The 21,976-nt window shown below is 42.2% G+C and overlaps 1 protein-coding gene and 1 long non-coding RNA gene across 6 annotated transcripts in view; one reads left to right on the plus strand and one right to left on the minus strand.

Moving 5' to 3' along the window:
• The first annotated feature begins 1,542 nt into the window (after window positions 1–1,542).
• Window positions 1,543–21,976, plus strand: part of LOC107311492 (uncharacterized) — a 53,504-nt gene continuing 33,070 nt past the window's right edge. For 2 of the 5 annotated variants that reach the window (XR_014943948.1, XR_014943946.1), the window contains exon 1: window positions 16,201–16,233. This is a non-coding gene — a long non-coding RNA (uncharacterized LOC107311492). Of the gene's footprint in view, window positions 1,592–16,177; window positions 16,234–21,976 lie in introns of those variants that run through there. The other 3 variants (XR_014943947.1, XR_001554092.3, XR_001554091.2) reach the window with 3 other exon arrangements.
• LOC146761378 (uncharacterized) lies at window positions 7,079–10,254 on the minus strand. Its single transcript, XM_085541367.1, has 2 exons — window positions 9,976–10,254; window positions 7,079–9,928 (listed from the first exon to the last, which is right to left on the minus strand). Exon 2 carries the CDS (start codon window positions 9,625–9,627, stop codon window positions 8,179–8,181), a length of 1,449 nt encoding a protein of 482 aa, XP_085397493.1. The 5' UTR covers window positions 9,628–9,928; window positions 9,976–10,254; the 3' UTR covers window positions 7,079–8,178.

Here is a 21,976-nt window from a genome sequence, read left to right on the forward strand (position 1 = left end):
GTTGATCTTGGTTAGGTGACAAGGTGAAAGAAAGGCAGAGTGGCAGACTATCGGGAAAAAAACTGTTAACATCCTCTGAAATCCAGAGTAGGTGTGTCAATGATGAATGCTATTTTATAGTTCTCTTTTATCACATACATCAAACACCCATTGGTGCATTGTGTGAACAACTGACATAAACTCAATGCCTAATACTACTAACAACAACAAATAGTGTCTGAAGAGTTTCAGTTGTGCAGCTGGGATTCTTTTAACTGATGTATTCAGACACAGCAAGGTAGGTTATTGTACTTTCAACAGTACAATTGCTAGACAATCTTTTTAAAAGGAAAATAGGCTGGATGGAAACGCTAAGGACTTGTGTGCTGACATTTTAAAAACACTTTATCTGCATCCAGTTACCACACCTCTGATTACTAGTTAGGCACCATCCCTTCTTTTATGGCTTGCTTTGTTCTCAATGGTTTTTGCTGTTTGTCTTCCTGTACCAACAAAGGTTAAGCAAATGATCCCTAAAAAAGCAATGGTTAGGCTATAAAGGTCCTGTGTTGCCAGCTTCATCTTTATACTGACCTGAGCTTATACATTCCCAGGGATGGGGACAAACAGGTACAAAAACTGCCACTGCTTTGCCATATTCCACTGAAATGGAACACAGGGAGCCTCTGTGTTCCTCCACTCCAACCTCATATGGGATCACTATTCTCTGCCTCCATCATTTCTGGTTTTGGCAAGCCTCCAATGCTCACTGGCATCTCTCCACTGACAAAGGCCTCCTGAACTTCCAATGCCTAACTAATACCCTAACTAATGTGTTGTGTGCAATGCACACCTCCCAAGATTGGCAGGCATAGTTTAGGTATTTGCTCTGAATGACCTCCCATATAGTAAAGGCCATTCATTTTCACCCACCTGCCAGATATAAAGTGAAATAAATGCAACCCATCCTAGCTAACTGTAGACAGATATGAGTAATACATATCATGGGTGTTATTTCATCAGCATAACCTGTAAAGTGCTGGAGCCTATTCCAGAGCCTGTGAAAGTTAACAGGACTCTTTCCAGTGTCAGATTGCTTGCTTAACAATGGCTTTCAACACTAGGCTAAATAAATTAAAACAAAAAGAAATATGACTAATTATTTATATACAGCATTGCCGTTTCAAAGGATCTCAATAACTATATTTTAAATTAAATAACAGACATTCATTTTATGTCTAATTGAAGAATAGAAAAAAAATCTATGACTTGGCAGAAAACAAAGAAATTGGCAATTTTTTTTTATTTTTTATTTTTTATTTTTGTCAGTAAGTGCATTTTCCTTTGGGAAGGTTTAGAATCAACAACTCTTGGCCAAGTGTATTTTCTGCACCACTTAAATTCCACGTGTTAAATAGAGCATAAGTGGATGTCAGCATAGGGTATAGTTGTGTCCTTCCTGAACTGTGAGCTGTTGCTGCTCTGTGTGCCGTGTTTATGAAATAAAAGGCAGAAATTTAACAGTGCTGTTCAATCATTAACTTTTTCGATACTTCATTCTCACTTTGACTCTAAGACCAAAGACATTCTCCTCTTCTTTCTAGTGGAAATGGTAAGTCATTGTCATTTTGTACACATTTGTGATAAATAGGCATTGACAATTGCTTGTAGCAGAGGACTGTTAGCAGGCTACCTTCCTACTTATCAAAACATTCCAGTCAAAGAGTGAAGCTATTAGAGTCATCAGAATTCTTCTAACTCCAGAGCTGGCACGATTTCTCAGAATAAAGTACCTACATCTCTCTCTATCTTTCTGTTTCTATTGGCTGGGTTTTGACACCTTAATCTTCACATCCAGCAGCCAGCTACAGGTCAAAGCCATTTGGACTTCTTCATACTCTCTGCGGAAGTTGTGGCTTTTTGAGCTGCTCTGGTGCTGCCCTTCTGATGTCTTTGTGCCCAAACACGATGCTTCTGGTAGCAAAGAGGCTTGGGACAAAAAGGTATTACTTTCAAGAGGAAGATGAGCCAGGCCTCTCCTAAATGCAGCTGTCTCATTAAAACTTCACAGTGCTGAAAGGACAGGAGCAGAGCAGGGATTTCTCAGTCCCAGTGACACTTGGGATCATGGGCATATGGCTGAGTGATGCAAATTCTCCCCAGGACTGAACCTGTCAGCAAACCTAATCCAGCCCCTTCGGGACTTAAGGACCAACATGACTTAAACTGCCCATTTTCTGCCCTGGTGCAAGTTACTTAGATGACTAAATAAGTGTTTGCAGCCAGATAACCTCAGTATTTGAGATACTGGAGGTATTTCCTACAGTAAATATAGGGAAGTGCTGAACAAGGGCATACTGAAGATACTGAGGAAACCCTATCTATTTATCTTAAGTTCAAACGCCCAAACAACACCATTCCACTTAAGTCACTTCCGCTCGGCACTTTCCTTTAAAGATAGGGAATAATTGTTTCTCTAGCAGAATTGTGCTACTCTCACATCACTATTACAGTCAAACACTTTTCCTGCTCTCATGGACATTTTGTCCTCCCTTTCTCTTAGATCCGTTTGCCCTTTCCCTTATCGCATGCCAAAGGACAGATCTGACCCACTTCCTGCCCATGAGGTGGGCTCTGGGCATTCCTCAGAACCTGGGCCATGGCTCTGGCTGCAGAGCTGTCTCTCCTTCTCAACCTGACCACTGAGCAGCTACATATTTAACCTCCCCAGCTGGAGCGTCCTCCTGCTATACCTCCTAAGATGGGCAGCCCTGCCTCTTCTTACAAGCATTGTCAGCAAGGACCATTCCTAATTAAAAGAAGCTGTGTCATCCAGAGGATATAGGCTGGTGAGGACACAAACATAATGCTTGACATGTCTCGTGGTGTGTCACGTTTAGTAGCACTGAACTGTGACCCCTGACACATCACCTTTGCCCCCACAACCTCCCTGCAAGCTGCCCTCTGCTGACAGACTCCCTCCAGCCTGCTCTCCTGAAGGATACCCCCTGTCCAGAAAATCACAAAGGGCAGGCTGAATGTGCAGCCAAAGGCAGGGCCAGCCCCTGTAATTCAGCCTCTGCCTTGGAGAGGGTCAGCCAGAAACTGAGAGACAAGGGACTGGTGACACGATGCTTACTGCCTCCCCTGCTTCTTGCCCTCAGCGACATATGGCTGTTTGATCAGCTGGTAATTGCATTACCACACATCAGGGGAGCTGGACACCAATGAGGCCCTTTATTTTCCCTGCTGTTGTATCGACCTGCTGAACTGCTTCAGCCTTTTGGGATGCCTGCTTGTAGGAGGTTTGAGAAAAAGAGATCAGGGCATTTGAAGGGTGGTTAACAGAGCAGCCTGGAGGCAAAAAGAAGCAGGGCTATGCCTGTGCAGTGCTGGTGATAGGGCCAGGTCTCAGCTAAAAGAGCTCTCACAACCACAGTGCCAGCTAGGCACTGCAAACTTCTGTTACCAGTGAGAAAAGAAATCATTTTATTGGTGAGGTATAAGGGTGCAGTGGGGGCCATTATACCCATGACTGCCCTTATGCTCAGCCCCGCAAAAGTGAATCTGGCCTCAGAAGTTCTGTCTTCTGGCTAATCTTGTCCCTTTTCCCACATATGGGAAACACCAAGTACTTCCTAAGCACTGTTGTAACACAAATGATGGTTATGACAACAAGGAGCACTCTTACTCCTGAAGACCCATGACACTTCATCCACAAATATCACTTTTCAGTGACTATGGCCCTAGATTATATGCCCTTCAGCAGAAGGGCAGATAATCAGGCTTAGACAGCATCTGCTGTTCCTCTAGATGCCACCTCCAGCTGAGGACTCCCTCCTCTACACCAGTCTCTGCACTGTCCCAGAAGAATTATCCCTGCAGCTCTGTGCTAAATTTGACAGAGAATGGGCACAGTCTCCAGCCAAACTTGGCCTTCAAGACCTCTGCTTATCTGCTCTTTGGATCTGGAGGCCTCTGAGATGCCAGGATGCCAAGCCAGATTGCCAGGGGATTTACACTGAACAGCTTTTAGCAAGCCTAGATATATTGGCTGGGAATAAACTCTGTTGTCTATCTAGATATGGCCCCTGTCATCAATTTACAAGCAATGAGCCGATAATGTTCCAATTAGAAACTTTTATTAATTGTAGCGGGTAAAACAAAAAGGCAATTCAGCGCTGGGCGACAGGGGAATCCTCGTTCCTCCAACTGCCGCACCTTCCCGTCCCTTGCAACTTCTTTTGTAAGGTCCATCCCGAGTGTATTGTCCTTTAATTGGTCGGTCGTGATCGTGCCACTTGGTGTGTCGTTCCTTGGTTGGTCCTTCCGTGAAACTTTGTATCCATCGGGGCGCGCTTTGCCTGTAACTATGCAGAGTACACAATCTACCCATAAAATTAGAGTGTTCTGCAACCCTTGTGGCCTCCATATTCCACCATCACATCCCGGTCCTAATGAACAAGCACTCCACCACAATGCTACCACATCCCGGTCTTAATGAGCAAACATTTTATCACAGTCCCCCCTTTTCTTTTATTGTACTATTTTGTTTTGCTCATTAAACCGTTTTAGTTCTTGTCGACTCCATTCTAGAGCATCCTCTTCTCGTTCCCCATCAAGGGGTTCATATCTTTCTCTAATTACCATTAGGTGGGCTGCCTCTAGCCTGTTCTTAACGATAACGATTAGTCTATTTAAAATACAGGGTCCAAAGGTCAAACCTAATATTATCATAATAACTGGTCCCATTATTGTGGATAATAATGTAGTGAACCAGGAGGAACCATTAAACCAACTCTCATACCAACTTCTTTGAGACTCCTGGGCTCTTTTTCTTTGTTCTAACTGTTTTCTTAGTTCAGCCATTGTATCTATTGCTACCCCCGTTTGATCAACGTAGGTGCAACATTGTTCTTTAAGAGCCACACATAGTCCCCCTTGCTGCAATAGGAGAAGATCCAACCCCCTTCGATTTTGTAACACTACTTCTGATAAAGACCGTACCGATTTTGTAAGCGCATTGATGGCTTCATCTATTTTCTGTAGATCTTCATCCACAGATTGTCTAAGGGTTTTCAGTCCCTGTGGCTGGTTTATTAAAGATGCTACTCCAGTCCCCAGCCTGGCCCCTCCTATAGTTAATAGCATTGCAACGGTTAGGGCTGTGAATGGCTCCCTTTTAATCAGGAGATGTTCAGAGGTTTCTTGTTGACTGATCACATAATCTTTAGGGTGATATATGATTCGTGGAACTATAATTACTTGTACACAGTAATTGGTGGTTTGATTAAATATCTTAGTCGATAAGCATGTAGTGACCCCTAATTTGGCACATATCCATTTAGCATTGTCTGCGGGTAGGAGCCAGTCTGAGGGTTTCTCCTGACTTTGTACTTCTATAGTTTTATTACATAGATGTCGTTTTTCTAGAGGTACAGTTCCCACACACACACCATTTCCAGTAACATGTGCTAGAGTTATCCCTGGAACATTAGGCCTTCCCTTTTTCCATAGGCACTCTGCTGGGTTAGTCCCATTTCTTCTCCTAATCTTCGCTACGGACCCTATTGCTTCATAAAAAGGGGGTCTTATATCATAGCATAGCCAACACTCCTTAGTTAATTCTGGGTAGGTGTTGTTTAACACCTTGAAACTAGACTGAATTATTTTCCAAAGGGTGCCATATTCGGTAATATAAGGGCTTGCTTCGGTCGGGCCTACAGTAACAGCTTCTGTCTTATTCTGATTGTTATTTATTACTACGTTAGGTCCTATACCTATTGGGGGGTCTGGCGGAACTCTTTCTTTTTTAATAAGGAAATGGCCCCCTCGGTCTCTTCCAGGCTCCCACATTCGTACCCCCCAAGTCTTTCCTATCCACCACACTGTGTTTTCTGTTTTAAGGATTTTTATCTCTAAATGTTGGCATGTTACTTCACCAGAGTGAGTCCCATGAGTCGGAGGTGTACAACCTGAGGGACCCCAACTAATTGTTATATATTCATCTTGTCCCCCCCCTGGCAGAAATCCCAGTGAAACCGTTTCACAACCCCAGTATGCACAATAATATTCCCCTGGGTAATTACAATAACTTTTCCCTGGATTTGATGCTGGGCAAGCATAGATTGCCTTGCGATTCAGGCATGGTTGTGTTGGTACTAAGTCACATACTTGACTTTTAAGGATGGGAGCGCCTGGGGTCACGTCTGTGCTTATCACCTTCTGATCTTCCCCTCTGATTAGGGACCACTTAAATGGCTCATGTGTCTGTACCTCTGTACCCCAACCCTCATTAATGAGACTTAATATTATTATCAATTGAGCTAGTTTTAGATAGGCAGTTTTCCCACTGCAGTAGTGAGTCTTTAATTGCTCGGGGGAGTTATTTCCAGTCTTGGGGTATCTTCTGGATCCTAAATCTTTGGATTCATTCATAATGGAGCAGACTCCTCCACATGTTTTATCTCCTCTGCCTCGCCCATCGACTCGGTTGCCTCGAGCCATGGGGTGTATAATCTTCTCGGCAGCAAGAGTATTCTTCAGGAGGGGCTGGTTTTGCTTCCCTTTTAAGTGGGTCTTTGGGGTACTGCACCCTATTCTTTTTCCCACTGGTTATACACTTAAGTGATGCTGGTAAGGATCCAAATTCACCCCCAGGTTTACCCCCTTCTATTAAAATTTCCACGGCCACTCTGAAGGCTAATAACCAATTTGTGTATTCCTGTTTTCGCAGTGGGTCCACTACCTTTCTAAAACATATCCCAACAGTTGCATTCACAATAGTCAAAATATTCCCTTCTACATTAAATTCTATACTGATACGTTTATACAATCATTGTTAATTCATGTTCTCATTTTCCTTGACGGAGGGTTTCGTGACAGTTTTACTTTCAAATCACCCGCTGGACTAGTGACTCTCCATTCGTGATTTTGTACTGGACCCTTAACACGACTAGCATGTGTCCATCCTTTTTCAGCAGTTCTGATGGCAGTATTGGTAGTCAATAATACCAGATAGGGACCTTCCCAGCGAGGCTGCAGTGTGGTTTCTCTCCAGGTCTTTATCAGAACCCAATCTCCAGGCTTTATCTGATGGAGGGTAATGTCAAGAGGGGGTCTTTGAGTCAATTGTCCCTTTTTCCACAATTCCTGTTTATACTTCATTAATTCCGTGATATAAGCTTGAATGTTCTGATCTACCACCCCCGGGTGATCTTTAGGGGTTCCTGCATCATATGGCATTCCGTATAACATTTCGAAGGGAGATATTCCTATGTCAGCCCGGGGCTGGGCCCTAAGGTTTAAGAGGGCAAGGGGAATGCATTTTATCCATGAGAGCTTAGTTTCTAGTGTTAATTTGGCCAATTGCTTTTTTAGTTCCCCATTCATTCTCTCTACTCGCCCTGAACTCTGTGGGTGCCAGGGAGTATGTTCTTCCCATTTTATTCCCAAGGCTTCAGCTATATTTCTAGTGATTCTTGATGTAAAGTGTGGTCCTTGATCTGAATCTATTACTTCTGTTACCCCATACCTAGGGATGATTTGTTCGAGTAATATTTTTGTTACTACCTGAGCTGTTGCTTTAGTTGTGGGGAATGCCTCTACATAATGTGTGAGGTGGTCTATTATGACTCCTTTGCTCACTAATCTATCTATTTCTGGTTTGAGACCCCTCCTTCCTTCCAGGGAAATAGGATATTGTTTTATTTTTACTGGGATTTCAGGATTCTTGATTTTTACCGTGAAAGGGGGTATTTTTAGTTGTCCCACACTCTCGGGGGTATACCAGACATCAGAATTGATCTCTTGTTCATCTTCTACCCTAAGAGGGCAGAGTTTGATTCTCAATTCTTTATTCTCTACTTCTAGTCCTATGCCTAATGCAATAATCAGATCCCGTCCTAACAAATTGAACTCCGCTTCAGGCAGTATCAAGAAATCACCCAACCCCACTTTGGACTCTGCTTCTATCATTACATTTTTAACTATTCCTACTGTAAAAGGTTCTCCCTTTGCTCCTATTACTTTGGTAGTTTCCCGGGAAGGTTTGCATCCGAGGGGGATCTGTTGTATAGTAGACCTTTCTGCTCCTGAATCTACTAGAAACTCTACCTCCTCAGCTTGGGGACCAATTTTCAATTTTATCAAGGGCTCCTGTTGTTTCTGGGTCCCCAATATATAGAGCCCCTGACACCCCTAGTCTTCTTGGAAGGACTTTTCGTCTCTCATTCTAACCCTGCAGTCCCTCTTCATGTGTCCCTTTTTCCTGCAATAATAGCATATTCTCTCCTCCTCCCTGTTTTCAGGCTTCCTAAATTTTTGCTGTCCTGGAATTCGATTTTGCGTCCATCCCCCCATTTTCCTTTCCAATTCCCTACTTTCTTTGACCGCTGCTACCATCATCCTAACCTGCCTATTATGTCTTTCTTCCTCCCTTCTTACATATACCTTCTGAGCTTCCCTCAAAAGTTCATCAAGCCCCCGATCCTGCCAATTTTCTATCTTTTCTAGTTTCTTGCGGATATCTTCCCAAGCCTTAGCTACGAACTGTGTTTTGAGCAGAGCCTGGCCTATCGGTGTATCGGGATCCAATCCTGAATATAGTTGTAAATTCTTGCGTAACCTTTCTAGCCATTCAGTGGGTGTTTCCTCCTTCTTTTGTCTTTCATTAAAAGCTTTATTTATATTCTGACCTCTTGGGACTGCCTCCCTAATGCCCTGGATAATGATAGTTCGCAGGTCCTGCATGTGAGTCCTATGATGTTGATTTTGATGGTCCCATTGCGGATTCTGTAAGGGCCATTTAATATCCGCAGCGGGCCCGTGGGCATGTTGAGCATCCCAAATGCGCATCCCTGCACGCCTAATCATACCTCTCTCTTCTGCTGTGAACAGTATACTTAGAATAGATTGTAGTTCCTCCCAGGTATAAACATTTGGCCCTAAGAACTGATCTACTCTGTCTGCCACCCCCAGGGGATCTTCTAGTATATTACCCATTTCCTTCTTAAAATCTCTAACATCCCCTGAATTTAAGGGCACTGATATAAACCCCATCTGAGGTTGTGGACCTCCCATGGGCATTTCTCTTAAAGGGTAGAGGTTATTTTGTCGTGCCTTTGCCCGTGTCACAGGCCCTCCCCCTTCTATCTTTTGTACTTCTCCCTTTCTCGAATCCATCTGCCCATGATCCAACTGAGGAGGAGAAGGTAGGGGAATTGCTGGTGGTACAGCATATGGTGGGGGTCCCACTAAGGCCTCCTCTTCCCTTCGAGGTTTACGTTTTTCGACATCTTTTTCTTTTCGTGTCAAATTAAAAATGGGGACTCCTAAACCCTCTGGGCGAGTGACCCATACTGCTGCATAGTCACTTTCTTCTTGATTGAAAGGGGTTTTGGAGTTTACCCAAAAATTTAATTGCTGTTGTACCCAATCTTCATTAGAACCATACTTAGGCCACCATACTGCCGGGCCAATTTGTTGTCCGCTCCAAATTTCTATACAATAATAAATCATCTTTGCTTTATCTTTATTTCTTGTTCCTGGATAGTGCGTCCAGGCAATTAGCATGAACCCTAGAGGTGAGTCCTTAGGAATGGATGGTCGTTTAGAAGGGGTGGGTGGTTTAGTTTTACACTGCCCCATCTCGTTCTTTACTTCTTGCTCTCTTGTTTTATTCAACGTCTGTAGCTCCCCCTAGTGCCCGTAGCTCTAGGGGAACACCTAAATAATAATCATCCCTAGTGTCCGTAGCTCTAGGGGAACACCTGAATAATAATCATCCCTAGTGCTCGTAGCTCTAGGGGAACACCTAAATAATAATAATCATCCCTAGTGCCCGTAGCTCTAGGGGAACACCTAAATAATAATCATCCCTAGTGTCCGTAGCTCTAGGGGAACACCTGAATAATAATCATCCCTAGTGCTCGTAGCTCTAGGGGAACACCTAAATAATAATAATCATCCCTAGTGCCCGTAGCTCTAGGGGAACACCAAAGAATAACCCTCCATAGAGCCCATAGCCCTAGGGGTTGTGGTGGTGAAAGGGTCCCGCTTATACCCTGTACCCACCCTTCGGCGTGCCCTCACTCAGTGTTGCATTCACTCGCTTCCCCCAGGTCGTGGCCCACGCCCTCGCGGGCAATGGGAACCGCACTACTGTGGGGTCCACACTCGCTCGGGTTAGTGCCGGCTGCCGGCCCCCCTTCACAAGCACACAACACTCGCCACACGCCGGATTCCCAACCCAGACCGGACTATACTCACCTGTCCTGCGTCTTCGTCCGGACTTTCGTGCACGAAATTTAAAGGGTTAACCGGTTTTTACTTGCCTTTGTGTTTTAAATTTCGGATCGTCGGCAGGAGTAGGGCGGGAGGATAGGAGCTGAGGCCACCTATTTAGGCGGGGCGCCCCCTCAGGCTCGTACCCACGCCAGTATTCCCGTCCGAGTCACGGCGCCAAATTGTCATCAATTTACAAGCAATGAGCCGATAATGTTCCAATTAGAAACTTTTATTAATTGTAGCGGGTAAAACAAAAAGGCAATTCAGCGCTGGGCGACAGGGGAATCCTCGTTCCTCCAACTGCCGCACCTTCCCGTCCCTTGCAACTTCTTTTGTAAGGTCCATCCCGAGTGTATTGTCCTTTAATTGGTCGGTCGTGATCGTGCCACTTGGTGTGTCGTTCCTTGGTTGGTCCTTCCGTGAAACTTTGTATCCATCGGGGCGCGCTTTGCCTGTAACTATGCAGAGTACACAATCTACCCATAAAATTAGAGTGTTCTGCAACCCTTGTGGCCTCCATATTCCACCATCACATCCCGGTCCTAATGAACAAGCACTCCACCACAATGCTACCACATCCCGGTCTTAATGAGCAAACATTTTATCACAGCCCCCTTCACATAAAAAGGTATGCTGAAGATGGAACCATTTTTACCAAAAGCCAGAAAGGTGTGATTGCAAAGCATAAAGAAGCTTTCTCTGTACACGAAGCTGATGGGTTTGTTAATCCTTGGGACTATTTCCAAACAGAGCACGGTGGAATCCATGGTGGGCAGTCATCCATGGAGCAGCATTTCAGGAGAGTAAAGATTAGGACAGCTTTGGCCATCTTCAGCAGCCAGCTGTGTGGTAAAGGAGCCTTCAGCCTTGGCACTGCAGCTGTTTTTATTAGAGATGTGTCAGTCTGTTTCAGATATAGCAGTTCTTATGGACTAAGGAGAAGCTCTCCTTAGAATGTGCTTCTTTGTGACTAAAGTGTATGGTGTGGAAAGAAACAGATTAGTAAAAATGTCTTTGTAACATGGAGGATGCTAATAAGTCTACGCTAGGAGTAGCACTCCAGGATCTTCTCTAAGCAACTGTACATTGGGTTCTGTATATCACAGCATCTTTCTGTTTTATCACACTACTCAATAACATAGAAATAGGCAGCAGAGTGAGGACACCTATTGTCTTTGGGCAGTGATAACTGGCTGCTCCACAGCTCATGTATTCTGTTATGGATGTTAGTAGCATGAAAGGTGAAAAGAAGTTCAGAAACAGGAAATGACTTAAAGAGTGCAGTTCTGGAGATAACTCAATGAAGTGAAATTAAAACATCTGAAGGACTGAAGGCAACTCATGAAAAGCGATGGTAGGAGTTAAATGTGTTTAGCATGGCTAAATGAGAAAGAAAGAGGACAATAAAACTCTAATTATTTTTCAGAAAATAAAACAGCCAAGAGAATAGAGCATAGCTGGATGCACTGTCTTGAAAAAGAAAACATTGGCTCAGTGTCAGCAAGAAAAATCCTGAAGGGTGAGATCTATTAGACTGTGGAGTAGCCTCCAGAGGGAAATGTGGGAAGCCCATTGCCCATTCATTTTAAATAGTCTGGACAATGTGATGAAAAGTGCACACTGGGGAAAAACAGTCTTTTTGCCTCAGCAAAAAGAATAAAACAGTAACAGTGAAAATCCTCACTGAGATCTCTGTATCTGTAGTGGTTCCTTCTAACCAAGTTGACTTCCAAGTGATGAAGAGTGGCCTTCAGACTTTCCCAGGTTATTTTTTTATTAATTATCTGTAGCAAGGCTGGAATTCAAGTGTGAGGAGTTCAGGCAATGAGTTCATAGCAAACTGTTCAAAGTTATGGCAAGATATACCACAATCCATTAGCGTAGTTCTAAAGCACACAAATACAGGAAATGCCAATACATACTTCACATTATTCACCATCTCCTTGTGTTGCTTGACATCAGTACAGCCATACACAGCCTCAGTGTCATCCAACTGCTGCCCATGATTTTGTCCTGTCGCTCTGTCATTTAAGCATTTCTTCTGGACACTGTGAAGTCACTTCCCCACAGTCATTTCTTCAGAGTTTTCAGTTCAGCAGAAAATTTAAGCACCTCTCTGAAAATAAGTTCAACTCTGGGATCTCTTATATAGCCAAGTGCCCATCCAAGCTGAGAAACTCCTTCCAAGAGTGAAAGAAAAACCTGGGTACTGCTTAGCTGCTTTGACATGAGTAAGCACAAACCTTTTGAACATTTGAACTATTGTGTCTTCCAGAATATACTTTAAAGTTATTTGTACCATTAATAACAACCCTTTAAAAAAAGCATCAGTGAGACCTATTTTTTTTTTTATCCTTAAATTTGGGACTGCTAGTCCCAAATTCACAATTTTCCTTTTCTATTTTTAAGTAGTATATATATTCCTTTTACGTTCATTCAGTTCTTATGACTTTTCATGATGGAACATCTCACTTAAATCATCTTTGGCACAACTTTCTGGAAAATCAGGTATTTGAATAGATTCACACATGCCCAGGTTACTGCAAGGCACAGTATATTAAGCATATTTATGAATACTATAATCTTAGAAAAACTGAATGAGTGTACTCAAGTCATGTGTTAGAAAAGTGGGATTAAAACTCTGTTCTGACATATCAAACATATTAATCATGGATAATCTAGGAGATACCCCCAGGACTTCACCAATCTATTCAGACTGTGGAAAAAACATGATTTGAACCTTCTCATTCAACTTCCAAACCCAGGGTCATGAGGAGTTCTTTCAGATTACAAGACTAGAAGAGAGGCTAAATCACCACAGTGACTAATGCTGACAAATAATCCATTCAGTGCTGTTTTCTCTTTACATTTTTGCTGCAATGTTTGCTGAATACAAACAAATTCACTTTAATGGAGATGGAATGAAATGTAAAAAGAAATTCCATGATATATAGGTTTTGGTTTAAAAATATCCAGTATGCCTTTCATGCACACAGTTACCATACACATTTAAAGTAAAGATCCATGCTACACGTTTAGATCAGTCATTATTCTATAATCAGTTGGACTCCATGCATAGAGCAAGCCAGTTGGGCTGGCAGAGCAGCAAAGTTGGGTTCACACTGCTCAGCTGAATGCACTCAATTGACTCTCTTTTCTCTTATTTGTTTTACTCATCCACACCTTTTTTAAACTCATACTTGGCCACATTTTTGTCAGTGGATTCAGAAGCACAGGATTTAAATTCAGTTTTATTTTTAGATGTCTCATTTATTCTGAACTCCTCTTATTCTCAGGTAAGTCATTCATCCTGTCCCTCATTATCCCTCAGGGTCTAACCGAACATTTCAAATTCAAGCTGAGTTACACAGTTCTTGGTGACCGTATAAATTAGGTGTGGTCCCCTTTGCTGTAATTGAATGACTTTTTAGGACAAATATCTTTTAAGCAATTATCCTCTCTCATCTCTCTGTGAACTTCACTAACATCCCTTACCTCCTAAGGCCAGCTCGTTCATTCTCTCTATCCAGGACTCATGTGAGTTGCCCTAGGATTGCTTTTGTCACACATCTGAGCTTCTGTGCGACCTCTACAATGAGTATCCTTGGTGTCTCCTTATTTTCCTTCCAGCTATGCCTTTTATCTTCCATTGCATCTTCTCTGATCTCCCAGTGCATTCTTGTATCATGTCACTTTGGGTCTCTCAGTTGTCTAATCTTTAATTTTGGGGTTGCTATTCAATGTCAAAAATACTTCCTACTACCCTTCCTACTCTTTCTCCATCCCACTTGGGCTCACGCTCACTGAAAGTAAGACTTGAAGGATGGGAAGGAGTGATAGAGCTGAATGTCATATCAGTCACCGTTGCTAATAAATAACAAACCTGGTTGGATGATATGCAACTTATGCATTAGCTGTTTGCACAGATGCATATTTTTCATGATTACTTGATTTTTCAGGCTTACTTGACAATGTTTTCTTGGTCATTAATTTCCAATGAATTTCTTCTTAATGGCCCATCATGCTCAAAACATGTCATGTGTGTTGCCAAAACATCCAGACACTAACACGCATATGCAGCCTAATATATATACCATTTCCCACTGGATCACTGCTGCATGCTACATATTTTTTCCTCCTGATGTTTGCTACTTGAAGTAGCAACCTGACTCAAAGTCAACTATTCAGACTCTTACAGGAAGGAGAGGTGGATACAAAAGGGCTTTCCTCACTCAGTTTAAAGATAATTGCTGACAGTTGGACCTCAGGCAGTGGTACTAACCAGATGGCACATCAAAGAGCAGAGATTTTGTGGGCTCTTTAACTCAGGTTACTGACACCCTCTGAACAGGAAAAAGTAGATGGTTTCTTCATTTCTCAGGACATACACAGCAGCTGTGATGGCTTGATACTAGAAAACTTCAATTAATCTAGATTTATCAGTTGCATGGATGGAATTATCTTTTCTGAGACTGAGAATGATTTTACCAGCCACCCATTACACTGAGAAAACTGAGGAAGAGGTGTGCAAGATCTCTGAAGTGGTAGTACCAGATCTGGAAGGTGTGCTACATCCAAAGCAAACACAGAAAAATATCTATCCCTTCTCCATACAGTTCATACAGGCACTCACATAAAGAGCCAAAGGCCACATCTGTGTTGATAAATTACATACGTCTGGAAGACATAAGCCAGACACAAGCCTGCTCCACAGCTTTACACACCTACCCCAGGATAATTTGATCAGGAGATAACTTTTTGGTTTTGGTGCATTCATGGTTGGTCAAATGAGCCCAGTCTCAAGACGCTAAAATTTGAGTATCCTCATGACCTGTGGTAGTTGGTCCTGAGGTTAATATATGCACATGGGTTAACATGTAACTTGATGAGACTCTTCCAGAGCTGTTCTTTTAAGAGAAATTGTGCTTTAATTGTTCTAACTTCTCAAGTCATTTCCATTGCCGTGTGACATCAGCTGTTCATCCAATCCCTGCCCAACAGCAGCTCTCTCAGAAACTTAGACCACCAAACACTCTGAGTAATGACTGTTTCTCTTCACCTGAACGGTTCCTTGTAAAACAGATACTGATTCATGACCGGGGATCCAAAGTCCTGCTACATCTAGAACAATAGAAAATTAGTCAAAAGTACAATCATATAAATGATTAATTTAGCTTTTGCTGCTTTCCGTGAGTAATGACAAACTGTAAAAAAAAGAAAAAAAAAAAAAAAAAAGAGAAGCATTCCACTTTACAAACAGGTCTTAGGTTTTTAAAATTAGAAGAGTCGAGTTGCTCACAAATTATCATCTGCATGTGTTTCTTTCAGCACTAGGTAGTCTTAGCTCACGCCTATATATGCTTCTTAGTACACTTACGCTGCATGCAAAAATGGCTGAATACATTTGAGATCACAGAGTTCAAAATTTGCTGAATGTACATTTTCTGCTAGTTTTCGATTTTAAGAGAAAATAAATGAAGCCCTCGTAGAATTAGAATATTAGAATAGAATTCTAATGCTTCAGTATTTATTCCACACTTTCTTTCTTTTTTTTTCTTTTTTAAAGATAAGATTTATGGAAGTCAAACAAACATGTTTTGAGATCTTAAAATGTACATTTGGTAAACATTTATATGAACACTAAAGAATTCCCGCAGAGATCTGCAAAATACAGTTCAAACATAGTGAAGGCAAAATTGTTCTGCACACCAGTGAGAAATGTTTTTTATTCACTACTGTATGGGAAATTGGTAATCACAGCCTGAACCTCTGATTAATCAGCTGGAGCAAGTTTTGGGTCAGCTGTGGGAGCACAGGTGAGAGTAATTCAGCTGTGCTTCCGGAAGGGTTGGAGCCTGACTCCACCTCCTCTAGACCTCATTTAAAGGCTGACCACCACTGAAGCAGCATCTCTTTGAGATTGCTCTTTGGTGGAGAGTTTTCCAGCAGGCTGAAGGCCTCTATTGGGTGAGTCTTTCCTTTAAATAACTTTTTGGATACTTATCACCACCTCTCTTGTACCATCTGTGTATTATTGTCACTATGCATCACTGTACAACTATCCTTCTATATAGCATTTATTCTAGTGACTAAAAAAAAACCCAAATGTAAGCAGAAACATGATTGTAGCAAGGCAAATAAACTTTAAGTCTAGTTTAACAAACAGATATCAACAAAAACAAACTGATTCTCTGTATTTTGATCCTTTCTCTGAACTTATGTTCTGAGCCAGAATTCTGCAGCTCTCTGCTCTCACTTGTCAAAAAGCTGGTCTTGTCAGCTGATCCTTCTCATTTACCTACTTGCTGAGCATGTTCTTACTTTGAATGCACTAATACATATAGAAGATGATTCCCCACACTCCCAGCTCTTTCAGCCTATCTTCATAAAATGTGCTTCATCCCTGTTAATAGTGCAATTTAGTTTCAAAAGGACTAAATTTTCCATCAGATCCTACTACTTAAATTGATTGTGAACCTGTGTAACCACAGCAGTGCATGTTCGCAGCATTGCTGCTTGGCTGCAACTCACCATTTTCTCAGCTCTTCAGCATTAATGGTGATTGGAGTCACAGTTTTGGCCAGAGTATGGGCTTATAGTTGACCACAGCATAAATTTCTCAGCATTCATTGGAAGGAGAGGGAAAACAAACACGAGCTTTTCTTTGCTTTGGGACACCTTGCACCAATCCTTCACTGTCAAGAGTAATTGCACAGGGCAGACCTTTCACTTGGTTGCCTCATTTGTTTTCCTGCAGTGCTGTGCCTGAACACCATGCTTACCTGATAAATTGGCCAGCTTCCCTGTCTAAATAATGATCCAAGGCTTTTACAGTCTCTTGTCATAAAATCCCAGCAGCTTTGCTGAATGCCTTGGCTGCTGTCAGGAAAGGCAGCCCCGAGGCTGTGCGTGTGGCTCTGACAGGAGTTACAGCTTAGAGCCCCCTGGCCAACACAGCCACCTTGGTCACTCACTCACAAACTGAACAGTCACTCACACAGTCACTCAGCTGGCTTGCTGGTCACCTGGATAGGTGCAGTGAAAACGTGGGTGAAATTAATAACATCTTATACTAAGTTCTTAAGTTTGCATTTAGAAACACAAAGCAGTAAAGCTCTGTTATTGGCCCTGAACGCTGACTGAAGGAACTATGGCACTGGTGATGGCTTTAAGGGGCCTTCTGATAAGGTCACCGGCATCTGGGCAGCAACTATCCAGGTTGGGAAAAGAGAAGGCAGCAAAGCTCAACCAAGGCAGGGAACATCTATACAAAATCATTGGTAAACACTGACTTTCAAGCTGCCATTTCCAGGACTTGAAAGAATAAAGGAGATGATACTACTGTGTCAATATTGGAGCGCAGAGACAATAGGTGCTTTCATTGCCAGGTACATTAAACTGATCTTCCGGCCCATCTGGGTCTTCACTAGAAATATGCTGATTACTTTCAGGTTCACCTTTCATTACTCATTAGTGATGTCATTTTTTTCTTTGTAGGAAAGAACAAACGCAAAGGGAAGATGTGGCTTTTATTTATTTGTACCAACCAACACTTTCTCAGCTCAGAATAACCCCAGGCCTTTCTGTACTTAAGAAAAGCCAACAAAACCCACACACACACACAAAACCCACAAATAAACAAACAAAAACCCCACAACTTTTACAACTCAAGAGAAAAAAAAAAGAGAGAGGGAGGGTAATGAAGGTAATGAGTAGTTTCATTCTTTTAGAAAGCATGCTTTTAAGCTCTGATAACACAATAACAGCCTTCTAAAATTTTCATGCTGGGAAAGAACTACCACAGATGCTTCCTTATACACCCACTTTTCTTTACAGCAATGTGGGATTGAGGTTTGTTTTTTTTTTTCTCTGCTAAACCTTATACATCTCTCCCTACCCTGGGATACCCTGGTCTCCAGAGTATTTGAAAACTACTAATGGAGCAGCTATATAGAAAGCTGAGGGACAGGAACAGTCATATTGAATAAGACTAGTGACCCATCTAACACTGTATTTTGGTTTGAGTGAACCATATCAGGTGCTGCAGAGAGATGAGCAATGTGCTCTCCTAACAGAGAACTGCATATTGACCTGCCAACCTATGAAGTTTCTCCACAGCATCAAACAACCTGGTTCCTGCTCTTATCATGGAACTGGAGGATCTGCTCTCTTCTCCCTCACTTCCACTTGCAGATCAGTTATGTCTTACAAGCTGGAATTTTAACAAATATGGATATGTAATTTTTATGTCTTTTTTTAACTTCATAACAGTCATTGCATGAAACACATTGCACGATGGTGGCATGCAAAAAGAACTGCTTTTTTCTGAAGACAAACCACCAGCTGATCTGTTGAGTTATCAATGACCCATGTCCTGCAGCCTTCACCTCCCTGCAAGCACCTGAGCACCCACAGCCCCCCATCCAGGTCCACTCAGCAGCCTGCATCCAGCTGGTGCCCCCCAGCTGGTATGGGAATGTGGGAGCACCATTGTTGACAAAGACCTGTGAGGACAAATGAAGTCTTGCCGGGGAGCTGCTTCATAAAGCTTCTAATAAAATCTGTGGGAAGAGGAGACAACCTTTGTAGTGAGACAACAAATTCAAAAGTTGTGGCTCAGAGGTCTGACAGATCTTTGGACAGGAAGGCCATATGGGTGATCAGACAAGCCTCATGAAAAACAGACACGTCCTGCATGGAAAAGAAATAGTTTATTTTTAATAGCTATATCACTTTCAGCTAGCTCACAGTACTGAGTTAAGTGACTGTATCTGGCACTGCGTTGGAAGAAGTGTATGAATTCTGTGTAGACAAGACTTAGACCATGCATCTCACAGATCTAATCTTTAATTTTTTGTCTTCTAAAGAAAAGTTTATATATTACAAAGCTGTGCATCGAGGCAGAGATGAACAGATAGACTAATCAGGGCCAAGTTATCTGCAGGTTCATGAATTTTTGCTTCAACCACACTTCTGTTCAGAAAAGTATGTAAGGAGATTTGGAAGTCTGTGTTTCCGATTGATCAGGCTACATTAATCTTTACTCCCTCCATGATTATTGTCTTCCTCTTCTAAGGGCCAATTCTTTGCCTGGAGTTGCAAAACATTTTTCCCACAATTTGCAGCTGCAAGCTTCTTGAGGACAAGAGTCACAGTGTTTGCAAAATATCCTGTACTTTATATCATTTTCCAAGGGATTTGCATGTCTAATTACCAGTTTGCCTGGCTTATGTTGCTGTAATTTTTAAGCCTTCCAGAATTCATAAACTAAAAGCAAATTCATTCCTGCTTAGTTCGCTCTTCATCATTATTAATGTGCTTTCATGGAGCCTTCAGTAAGATGAGGACACTCTCACCCCACTGCTGTTACTATATCTCATGAAACCTGGCCCAGAGGAGCCCATTAGTTACACTAAAGGGAGGACATGTACACGGGTGTGATGAAAGTTATGTGATGTTTAGGCTGCTTCCTAGCATTTTCTTTCCAATCTGATGTTATTGTGCTGGGAACCTGCTGGTTTTCAGAACCAATAGAAAGTGTACAATATGCTGGCAGGGCTTGCATAGTGTGCCCTACACAGCTTTCCCATTAATTTTTTGCCTTCCTCTGGAGCAACTGATTTTTAAGGTGGGCAAGAGAATGGCTCAATCTCCATCCTAGGCATTCAAGGAGTGCCAAAAACAGTGCTGATTTTGGAGATGCTCTGTACAAGACAGACTAACCATCCCTACTCAAGGACACTAGCTACTACTCAAGGCACTGGCTACTCCTACTGTTTTGCCAATTTGTGAGAGAAACCACAGGCTTAGAAAGCACAGGTTAGCACCACCCTGCACAAAGCCGAGTGACGGGACTTCCAAAACATGCAGCGTTTCATAATCTCATCCCTCGTGCTGAGCTTCTCCCTCGGTGAAGGAGTGAAAACATCACAAAAGCAACTCGCCCAGAGACATGCTGCCAAGAAGCTTTCTTTTACAATTACTCCATACGAAGCTACATTGTAAGATAATTATTTCATTAGCTGTAATACATGTTGGGACAGAACTATCTTGGCCCTCTCCTTTTCATCTCCAGTTGGGAACAACATGGGAAGAGCCACAGAGAGGGGAGGAATGCCTTTGAACATCCACTTGTTTACTTCTCTTTAACAGCTCTGAATCCAGAAAAAAATAAAAAATAAAAAAAAAATAGGGAGTTCACTGGCAAAGGTTAACTATTCAACAGATCTGACCAATATCTGTTTGACCCATGCCATATCTGATTCGTCCCATTCTATATAGTAAAAGCACAAGGAAAGTTGAATGGACCAGCCTTCTTGACCAGGTATCATCAAGCATAGCCGTTTCATCAATTGCAAGGGTTATCCATTATCTCCTCATTCTGAAAGGCAGGCAATCACTCTGCTTTGCCATCACTCATATCAGAGAGTTAGAGAGAGTTAATCAAAGAGATTGCAGCATTTAATATAAGAAAGCCCAAGGCACTAATCAGAATAAGATTCAAACCTTTCAGAGAAATTGATTTTTGCATTTCTGATAGAAGAGATGAGATGCTTCCTAGTTATGCAGTTGGAACTTGACTCTGAAGAACAGGGAGACAGAAACACTGGCAATTTCATATCTATTCTCTGGAAAATAAGACTCTGAAATAAATACATGTTTCTGAACACTACAGAATCTTTCTCACGAGTTCCTGAATCAGACTTTTTTTTAGCACACATAAGACCTGGGATACACATTTTGAAAAGGAAGGTGTTCCTGGCTTCCTTATGTAGAATAGTTTTAATGTCAGGTACAACTGAATCACAGGAAGAACTGAAGGCTGCAGTGAGTCTTATTTGTGCAAATGTGGGCAAACCCCTTCAGCATGTCCCCATATGCCCTACATGCAGTAGGCTAGTCCAGGATGAAAATCCTTCATAGTGAGCTTAGCTGAGTCTTATCACACAGACTGCTCGCTACTTTGCAGTTATATCCCTCTTCCCATTTTCATATTAATATTTTAAAATGAATTCCTACAGCTATTTTTTCCCCTGCTTTATTCTTATCGTTATAAAGAGCGTTTGGCTCAGTGGGTATTGATTTCCAACACTCATGCATATGGAGAGGCTTGATTGCTAATTGAAGAGGGATAAATCCGATGAGCTGTGTAAGATTTGTGCTGTAAAGGGAAAACTTATTAAAGAAAAAACATGATCTTGGTAAACAGTGTATTAAAATTTCCTTTCACCTCAATCCTTTAATGCAGCTGTGACTGGTATATGATCAGCAGAGGTAGCTGTTACGGAGATGAAAACTGAATCTAAACAGGAAATAAAAAGCAAACATATCCCAGGATGGCTTCATTTTCAGTATTCAGACAAGCCATCTGAACATTTGCCACAAAATCAATAGACCCGCAATTAAGAATACAGTCTCATGGCATGGAGATGGAAATCAGTGAGAGCTAGAGAGATCAATATGTGAGTTTGCTTGTTCCAGCTGTTCCTGAAACACAAACAGATAGCCAGTATGCCTGCTGCATGCTGTGCGCTAAGCTTATTCTCTGGATAATGACACTGAGAAATGGATTGAACCTAGTGATTGATTTGAACCTTTGTGTTCCATAATGTGTATGTACTCTCACCTGCACACAAAGCCATCCCATCAAAATGCAGAGAATTTAATATGGGAGGAAAATTAATCTGTGGTGGAACTGCTTGTCTTCTCC

This window comes from Coturnix japonica, chromosome 3 (genome assembly GCF_054131305.1).
Source record: "Coturnix japonica strain WE chromosome 3, WE-NBRP24, whole genome shotgun sequence".
Lineage (NCBI taxonomy): Eukaryota > Metazoa > Chordata > Aves > Galliformes > Phasianidae > Coturnix > Coturnix japonica.